At 41.2% G+C, this 10,085-nt stretch overlaps 1 protein-coding gene across 1 annotated transcript in view; it reads left to right on the plus strand.

The window, feature by feature from the left end:
• The window catches only part of LOC107289625 (L-amino-acid oxidase-like), a 15,820-nt gene that overhangs the window by 4,537 nt on the left and 1,198 nt on the right, over window positions 1–10,085 (plus strand). Inside the window, exons 3-6 of the mRNA XM_015818416.2 lie at window positions 586–692; window positions 2,415–2,616; window positions 6,587–6,640; window positions 8,241–8,377. Coding sequence (XP_015673902.2) covers window positions 586–692; window positions 2,415–2,616; window positions 6,587–6,640; window positions 8,241–8,377 — 500 coding nt within the window. The remainder of the gene's footprint in view (window positions 1–585; window positions 693–2,414; window positions 2,617–6,586; window positions 6,641–8,240; window positions 8,378–10,085) is intronic.

Consider the following 10,085-nt stretch of genomic DNA (forward strand, 5'->3'; position numbering starts at 1 on the left):
TGACCTAAGGAGGATTTTATTTAGGGACGATTTTAAGTATAATTTTAATTGGAACACAGCTTCGAATATTTGGTTTTTAATTTGGTTTTAGAGGGGTTTTTATTTTTATTGATATGTGTATCTGTTTTAATATGCTGTGCACCGCCCTGAGTCCTGCGGGAGAAGGGCGGTATAGAAATTAAATTAATAAATAAATAAAAATAATAAAATTTTGTATTTGCGGTATCTGAAAATTGACACAGATAACAGTTTTCTGTATCTCAATAAATATTTAATAAATAACATTCTGTTATCTGGTATTTGACAGGGTTCAAAATCTCAACAAATTAAGAGATTTATTTGTGGGTGGCATTTTTTGTCTTCATGTTTCTTGGTCGTTTGGAAACATTCTGTTAGATTAAGCTAACTGTTAAAAGTGTTGCTTGTATGCCTCCCACAGATGTCTGAATATGAATTCTTTTATCAATTAGAACCATTGGTTGTCCAGAAAAATCTGGGGTTTCTTACGTTTGGGGAATAGCAATTCTCCAAAGAGAAGGCGGCAGGAGGAAGAGAAAAAAACTGTTGTAATATGTTTGCTCCTAGGTTCATGTCTTAGAGGCCAGTGACCGTGTTGGTGGGCGGATAAAAACCCACCGCGAGAAAGATTGGTATGTGGAATTGGGAGCGATGCGCCTACCTAAGGCCCACAGGTAACAAAAAGGCCACAAAACCAATAATAACCTTCTTCTAGTATTATGGCTTCAATAATGGCTTCCAGGGTTTCTCTCATCACTTGTTCCTCTCTACCTAAAACTCTCTTCCTTTCCACCACCCCCCCTGTCTTTTTGGTTCTGTTCTTTATGTCCTTCTTTTTCAGCAGTTTTACCCAGGTCTTCTCCTCATGCCTCTTGATATTCAATTTTCCAACGTGCCCAAGCAGCTTTCTGACTTTTGGTGGCCCGGTACTTAGGGCCTTGAAGCTCCCTAAGAGGTGCCCACATTTATAGATGTTTTTTCAATCGTCACATTGTAAGGGCATCCACAAGGGTTTTTAAAAAACATGGCACTGGTGGCTGGAAAGCCCATCTCTTTTTAAAATGCCCCATATGTTTGATGCAAGTAAAAAGAATGTTGGGCTTTGATCACAAGGTGGCATTGTTGTAAACTAGCTGAAAACATTGAGTTTTCAATCCCTGTACTCTATAGACAAGAATGAGCACAAAGCCTGACTACTGGCATTCTATCCCATCACTATTTTTTCTGTTTAGAACTAAGATTTCAACTAAACATGGAATTGTAGTTCATTGAACATTATCTCACACAACAGAGATTTAAGACTCCCCACAAGCTCAAATCTAGCTAGTGGGAATAATAATAATAATAATAATAATAATAATAATAATAATAATAATAATAATAATAATAATAATAATAATAATAATAATAATAATAATAATAATAATAATAATAATAATAATAATAATAATAATAATAATAATAATAAAAAAGTTGGAAGGTACCTTGGAGGTCATCTAGTCCAACCCCCTGCTCAGGCAGGAAACCCTATACCATTTCAGACAAATGGCTGTCCAGTCTCTTCTTGAAAACTTCCAATGTTGGAGCATTCACCGCTTCTGGAGGCAGCCTGTTCCACTGGTTAATTGTTCTAACTGTCAGGAAGTTTCTCCTTAGTTCTAGGTTGCTTCTCTCCTTGATTAGTTTCCATCCGTTGCTTCTTGTCCTGCCTTCAGGCACTTTGGAGAATATAGCTTGACTCCCTCTTCTTTGTGGCAGCCCCTGAGATATTGGAACACTGCTATCATGTCCCCCCTCGTCCTTCTCTTCATTAAACTAGACTAAACAAGACTCCCCACATTAGCTCTCAAACTAGTGATTGACAAAACTGAACTTCAGACAACACATTAAGCTTCTACTTCAATCAACATTTAGTCCAATTGCTGGTAAAGTGCTATATATAGTACAGCTAGTCCTCATTTAGTGACTGCCTCCTTTAATGACCATTTGCAACGATGACATTAATAAAAAAAGTAACTTTATGATCAATCCTTGCTTTTACAACCTTTGCAGCTCTTTAAAGCAAAGGAAAACAGAGGTAAGATCATAAGCACACTGGTGGTTTCGCTTAGTGACTCCTTTGCTTCATGACCAAGTGACTGCCTTGCTTAACAATTCTTGTTTCTATCTTTTAAATACTTTTTCATATTTACCTAGAGGTAATCCCCCATTATCTCCACTCAAACAGAAAACTCAAAAGTGTGTGTGTTATCTTTTGAAGAACATCTGCAAGGAGCACCTAAGAGGGATACAAAGCCAGATGCAGAGAAATATATTCCGATCTTTTTTTCTACTGCCTTTTTCATGGTCTAGTAATTAACCTGAAGTGACTCACTTTTTTGCATTTTTTTTACCAGAATTTGTCATGAATATATTAAGAAGTTCAATCTGTTGCTAAACCCCTTTGCTCTGTCGAATAAAAATGCCTGGTACTTGTTCAGAAATAGAAGAGAAAGAGTGGCAGCTGTGAATGAAAAGCCAAATGTTTTTGGATATCCGATCCGTCCCACTGAGTTGGGAAAATCTGCTGAAGAGCTCTACAAGAGTGCACTGGACAGGGTAAGTATTGCCAAGATGTTATTTTGCTGTTCAGATATAAAAATAATAATAATAATAATAATAATAATAATAATAATAATAATAATAATAATAATAATAATAATAATAATAATAATAATAATAATGATGATGATGATGATGATGACGACAACGATGATGATGTGCGATGATCAATAATAATAATAATAATAATAATAATAATAATAATAATAATAATAATAATAATAATAATAATAATAATAATAATAAAAAAGTTGGAAGGGACCTTGGAGGTCATCTAGTCCAACCCCCTGCTCAGGCAGGAAACCCTATACCATTTCAGACAAATGGTTGTCCAGTCTCTTCTTGAAAACTTCCAGTGTTGGAGCATTCACCGCTTCTGGAGGCAGGTTGTTCCACTGGTTAATTGTTCTAACTGTCAGGAAGTTTCTCCTTAGTTCTAGGTTGCTTCTCTCCTTGATTAGTTTCCATCCGTTGCTTCTTGTCCTGCCTTCAGGCGCTTTGGAGAATAGCTTGACTCCCTCTTCTTTGTGGCAGCCCCTGAGATACCAATTCCTCCTCTTTCCAAATGGCGAGCTCATATTTTTAAAAACACAATATCCTTTAAGTGGAGTGACTACAATATTTATTTATTATTAATTCATTTATTTGAGTGGTGTGGTGGCTTAGAAGTGGACCTCTTGCCTCACAGTCAGAAAGCTGTGAATTCGCTCCTAGATAGCTACATATCTTTCTCTTCAGGTGCAATGAGTACTTGTCTACTGTGAACTCCACTTAAGCATCAGGAAGGGCATCCGGCCAGTAAAGGCTCAAATGCTGTTCAGTCACCCCAACTACACCCTGATGCAAAAGATTACAGGGTCATTAAAAGAAAAAAAATCATTTATTTATTAATTTTTTACCCCGCCTTTATTACTACATAAGTAAGTCAGGGCAGAGAACATATCAAATAGTTCTTCCTTCTGTTTTCCTCACAATAACAACCCTGTGTAATGGATTGGACTGAGAGAGAGTGACTGGCCCAAAGTTACCCAGCTGGCTCTCGGGTGGGACGAACCTATGGCACGCGTGCCAGAGGTGGCACTCAGAGCCCTCTCTGTGGGCATGTGCACCATGCCCTGGAGATGGCAACCATCCCTCTTCAACCAGCTGGCTGATAACTCGCCGAGCTCCCACATGGCCAGATGCATCCCAGCATGGCTGGTTTCCCTCCCTCCCCCCCCCATCCCATCCCTCCTGGCCTCACATGCTCTCCTTTTCCTGGGCACGACCCACTGCATCGCCTCCTCAGCTGTTGGCCGTCCATCCAGCTCAGAGGCGGCTTCTCTGAACTGCTGGTGGTGGGCTACGGAGCCCCAGAATGCACCGGTTGAGGGGCTGGCAGGCTGTGGCTGCTGACGGACACTGTCGGCCTCCATGCACTCGCTGGCCTCTGTGTGTGTGGGCCAACGGTGTCAGGCAGCAGCTGCCCCAGCCTCTGCCTTGCCTTGCCTTGCCCTGCGGCAATGGCACCCCTGCCCTGCCTCGCCTCGCCTTGCCTCGCCTCACCCCGCAGGACGAACCTCCTGCCCACCACCCCACCTGCCAGAGACGCCCTGGATCTCCCCTAACCCTGCCCAGCCCGCACAGGCAACTCTCCCCACGAGCAACATCGAGGTGACCACGCCCACCTTGGCCACACCCACCCAGTCTGCCGTTACCACTGCAGCCACGCCCACCCAATGGGCCACGCCCACCCAGCACCTGGCAATAAATAAGTGGGTTTTGGGTTGCAGTTTGGGCACTCAGGCTCTAAAAGGTTCGCCATCACTGGACTAGAATTTTGTCTGCTGATTTCTAGCCTTGTGCCTTACCACTAGACCAGTGATGGTGAACCTTTTAGAGACCGAGTGCCCAAACTGCAACCCAAAACCCACTTATGCATTGTCGGGTGCCGGGTGGGCATGACCCATTGGGTGGGTGTGGCCCATTGGGTGGACGTGGCCCATTGGGTGGGCGTGGCCCATTGGGTGGGCGTGGCTGCAGTGGTAACGGCAGACTGGGCGGGACTAAGAAGTTCAATCAATCAATTCCAACTTTGCAAGATCTTTTTTTTTCCCCGCAAGAAGTTGAAATTGACTGATTGATTAAACCTTTTTTTTTTTTGTACACGGCGGCAGAGGCCTAAAGTGAAAAGGTTTTATAAAACCCAGCTGAAGGCCTAGAACTGGGGCGACGGTGCGCGTGCCCACAGAGAGGGCTCTGAGTGCCACCTCTGGCACCCGTGCCATAGGTTCGCCACCACTGCACTAGACCAAACTGGCTCATTTGGCAATTTTTTTCGGAAATAGTTTACCCTTGCTTCCTTCTTCCTAGAGATAGACCGGTTCAAAATCGCCCAGCTGGCTTTGTGCCCAAGGAGGGGGGGAGGGAACTAGATCTCATGGTTTTCCCAGTTTCTAACCTAATGCTTTAACCACTGCTCCCAACTGGCTAGAAACCGGGAATATATATTGGATATGATTCTTATGTTAATATGTTAATTTTATCCTAGCTGTTGATATTTGTTTAAAGGCTTGGCTATTAAGTTGTGAACTAATTTTATTGAGTGGTATTCTGTAATTTCTAAGTTTTTCCAATTTGCCTTGTGTTTGCCTAGTAAAGGTGAGTAACACTAACAATGGAAATAATATATTTTCTATCTTCAGAGCCATTGTATGAAGAGGCCATGAATGCAACATCCTTTTAACTATTTCTCACTAATTTAATCAATTTTAAAAATCTGCTGACAAAACTGGGATTGGTGTTCTTTTTGAAGAGCAGAACATTGACATGCCTCTAATATACATGGACTAAGCTGCACAATTTTTTTGGCACTGAGCCATTGTGCTTGTACAGCAATATCAGTACAAATAAATTAATGAAATTGATAATCTTTTAATACATAATAAATAATCATATTCTGTTACGATTGTCTATACAAAGATAGGTACACATCGTTTATAAATTTTAACAGCTCAGTTGCATTATTTGCAATAATACAGGTAATCCTTGACTTACAACCACAACTGAGCCTAAAATTTCTGTTGCTAAGTGAGACAGTTGTTAAGTGAATTTTGCCCCAATTTAGAATCTTTCTTGCCACAGTTGTTAACTGAATCACTGTAGTTGTTAGGTGTCATGGTTCCGACAGATGATACTTTTCAAAGAACTTCGAGGTATTGTTTACCTTAAAGAATCTTTATTCAAGTAGCATGGCGTCGGCACGTACATGGTCAAAGCCAAAATCTGAATTCCCTTCCCCTAAACACATAGTATCAAAGCACAATTCCCTCCTCCAATTAACAGTCATAAATCACATTCTCCAATTAGTTTGAAATGCAAACCTTCCCATCAGTTCTCTAACCCGCCATTCCTTATCATCTCTTATTTCAAACAACCTTGAAGAATACTCTACTGCAATGTTGTTATGTCTAACTAATCCCCATACACATTCTTCCCCCTCCCCCCAGCATCATCTAATTCTAACTCTAAAAGTAACACACAGGTTAAGGAGAAAATGGCTGTATCTTCATATATTGTCAATGCAAGAACATCCGATGTTAGCAGCCTTGACATTGGGTTAGTAACATGGTTGTTAAGTGAATCTGGCTTCCCCCATTTGCTTGTCAGAAAGTCACAAAAGGGATCGCATGACCCCGGGACACACTGCAACCGTCATGAATAGGAGTCAGTTGCCAAGCATCCGAAGTTGATCACATGACCACGGGGAGGCTGCAATGGACATCAAGTGTGGCAGTGCCATTTTTTCAGTGCCATTGTAACCTTGAACGGTCACTAAATGAACTGTTGTAAGTTGAGAACCACCTGCATTGTATGACTGGAAATCATTTCTGGAATACTGAGAGTAGAGAGCATACAAAACATAGCTTCGATAATTTTACATATTCCTTTGTTCTTATTTGCTTCCTTTGTTTATGACTCTTGTCAGACAACAAAAAACTGCACGAGGCTGAAAATGAAATACGACTCATATTCTACCAAGGTAAGAGTGGTCTTAAGAGTAACCTGGTTAAGTTTTCCCTTCCCATCCTCATTTCCCCCACTGAGTCAGAGAAGAGCCAGGCAAAATCTCTTCCTAATATTTTCTCTTCTCCCAGGGCTCAAGGTATGCTTCTATACTGTTTGCTTTTGTAATGGCTTCTGAATATTTTCATGGCTCCCTACATACTTTCACAAAAAGGAAGTTGAAGATAAGTTAGAAATTATCTACTGAGTTTAATGATGTCTATGGAGATTCTCAGTCATCCAGGTCATGGTTGTCCCAAAGGTGCTTTTTCAAGAGGCAACTGGCCTTTGTTTTTCCTTGAAGATGTTTCACTTCTCATCCAAGAAGCTTCTTCAGTTCAGTTCAACTGAAGAAGCTTCTTGGATGAGAAGAGAAATGTCTTCAAAAAAAACAAAGAAAGTCCAGTTGCCTCTTGAAAAAGCACCTCTGGGAGTTTAATGATAGTTTCTTGAGAAGATGGCAAACCTTATATATTGAAGGAAGATTCTGGATCAAGTATTTGCTTTGAGTTAGTTGTAAATGAAATAAAAAAACAAATTTGTAGGAAAAGAGCAGGCAGAGCTGAAGGGTGGAGTTAAGGTGTCATCAGCTTAGAGTTGTATTCCCACAAATTCACCAAGTCCAAACCCCTCCTGAATTCTCCTGAGCCTTATCTGGTGCCAAATTAGTGTTAAATTTTAGTTGACCAGATTCTTGTGCATTTGTTATTGTTGTTAGTTGCGAAGTCGTGTCTGACCCATCATGACCCCATGGACAATGTTCCTCCAGGCCTTCCTGTCCTCTACCATCTTCTGGAGTCCATTTAAGCTCATGCCTACTGCTTCAGTGACTCCATCCAGCCACCTCATTCTCTGTCGTCCCCTTCTTCTATTGCCCTCAATCTTTCCTAGCGTTATGCTCTTCTCCAGTGAGTCCTTCCTTCTCATTAGGTGGCCAAAGTATTTGAGTTTCAACTTCAGGATCTGGCCTTCTAAAGAGCAGTCAGGGTTGATCTCCTCTAGGACTGACCAGTTTGATCGCTTTGCAGTCCAGGGGACTTGCAGGGGTCTTCTCCAGCACCATAGTTCAAAGGCCTCAATTCTTTGGCGCTCAGCCTTTCTTATGGTCCAACTTTCACAGCCATACATTGCAACTGGGAAAACCATGGCCTTGACTATACGCACTTTTGTTGGCAGGGTGATGTCTCTGCTTTTTAGTATGCTGTCTAGATTTGTCATAGCTTTCCTCCCCAGGAGCAAACGTCTTCTAATTTCTTGGCTGCAGTTCCATCTGTGGTGATCTTGGAGCCCAGGAAGATAAAATTTGTCACTACCATTCTTGTGCATAAGCTTGAATAAATCTTCTATGCTGCGTCCTTTGAATAGTCCTGATTCTTTGCACCTGATATTAATCTGGTCAACTGAAGTTCAACACTAAATGGGTTGTGGCAACACAATGACTCTAAACTGATGACATGCTTAACTCCACACACACACCCCAGCTCTGCCTGCTCTTCTCCTATAAAATTAGCTGTAATTCAAAAAAGGAAGCTGTTGTATTTTTTTTCCCCTCATCAATTCCATTTTTTCTTTAACAGGAATATTTAATTAAAGAAGGAAATCTGAGCAGTGGGGCAGTAGAGATGATTGGAGATTTTTTGAACGAAGGTGCCGGATACCATGTGTCATTTTTTACTTCTGTCCTGGGTTACATAAGCTTCTCAGATGAGAATGGGTAGGATTTTTGTATTTTCTTGATTGTTATGAAACAGTGTTCACACAGAGATGCCTCATTGATCAGGTCTCGACCAAGACGTTGCAGTTTTGAAAGGACCTTGACAAACCTGAGAATGTCCGGAGGAGCAACTATGATGACAAGGAGCCTGAAAGGAATCTTATGAGGAATGGCTGGGAGGTATTGGGCGTGTTTGGCCTTGAGAAGAGAGAACTATGAAGAGACATGATCTTCAAGTCTCTGAATGGCTGTTAGGTAGAAGATGGAACAGAATTGTTGAGAATGGTTCAGAAATTAGTGGCTTTCAGACAGCTCCCTAAATATAGGTAATCCTCAACTTATGACCATAATGGAACCGAAAATTTCAATTGCTAAGCAAGATAGTTGTTAAGTGAATTTTGCCCCATGTTATGACCTTTCTTGCCACAATTGTAAACTGAATCACTGCACTTGTTAAATAATAATAATAATAATAATAATAATAATAATAATAATAATAATAATAATAATAATAATAATAATAATAATAATAATAATAATAATAAAAAAAAAAGTTGGAAGGGACCTTGGAGGTCATCTAGTCCAACCCCCTGCTCAGGCAGGAAACCCTATACCATTTCAGACAAATGGCTGTCCAGTCTCTTCTTGAAAACTTCCAGTGTTGGAGCATTCACAGCTTCTGGAGGCAGGTCGTTCCACTGGTTAATTATTCTAATTGTCAGGAAATTTCTCCTTAGTTCTAGGTTGCTTCTCTCCTTGATTAGTTTCCATCCATCTATTCTTCTCCTGCCTTCAGGTGCTTTGGAGAATAGCTTGACTCCCTCTTCTTTGTGGCAGCCCCTGAGATATTGGAACACTGCTATCATGTCCCCCCTCGTCCTTCTCTTCATTAAACTAGACATACCCAATTCCAGCAACCGTTCCTTATATGTTTTAGCCTCCAGTCCCCTGATCACCTTTGTTGCTCTTCTCTGCACTCTTTCTAGAGTCTCAATGTCTTTTTACATCGTGGTGACCAAAACTGGATGCAGTATTCCAAGTGTGGCCTTACCAAGGCATTGTAAAGTGGTATTAACACTTCACGTGATCTTGATTCTATCCCTCTGTTAATGCAGCCCAGCACTGTGTTGGCTTTTTTGGCAGCTGCAGCACACTGCTGGCTCATATTTAAGTGATTGTCCACTAGGACTCCAAGATCCCTCTCACAGTTGCTACTATTGAGCAAGGTACCACCTATACTATACCTGTGCATTTGGGTTTTCTTGCCTAAATGTAAAACCTTACTTTTTTCACCATTGAATTTCATTTTGTTAGATAGCGCCCAATGTTCAAGTCTGTCAAGATCCTTCTGTACATTACACCTGTTTTCTGGAGTGATGGCTATACCTGCCAGCTTGGTGTCATCTGCAAATTTGTTGAGTTCCCCATCTATCCCCTCATCCAAATCATTGATGAAGATGTTGAAGAGCACTGGGCCCAGAATAGAGCCCTGAGGCACCCCACTACACACTTCCCTCCATGTAGATGCGGTTCCATTGAGGACCACACGCTGAGTACGGCCGGTCAGCCCGCTACGGATCCATCTGATGGTGATGCTGTCTAACCCACATTTTTCTACCTTATCAAGTAGTAGGTTATGGTCTACTTTATCAAATGCCTTACTGAAGTCCAAGTAAATTATATAAATTATATATAAAGTTTGTAACAT

This window comes from Protobothrops mucrosquamatus, unplaced genomic scaffold, assembly GCF_001527695.2.
Source record: "Protobothrops mucrosquamatus isolate PMUCROS unplaced genomic scaffold, P.Mucros_1.0 scaffold738, whole genome shotgun sequence".
Lineage (NCBI taxonomy): Eukaryota > Metazoa > Chordata > Lepidosauria > Squamata > Viperidae > Protobothrops > Protobothrops mucrosquamatus.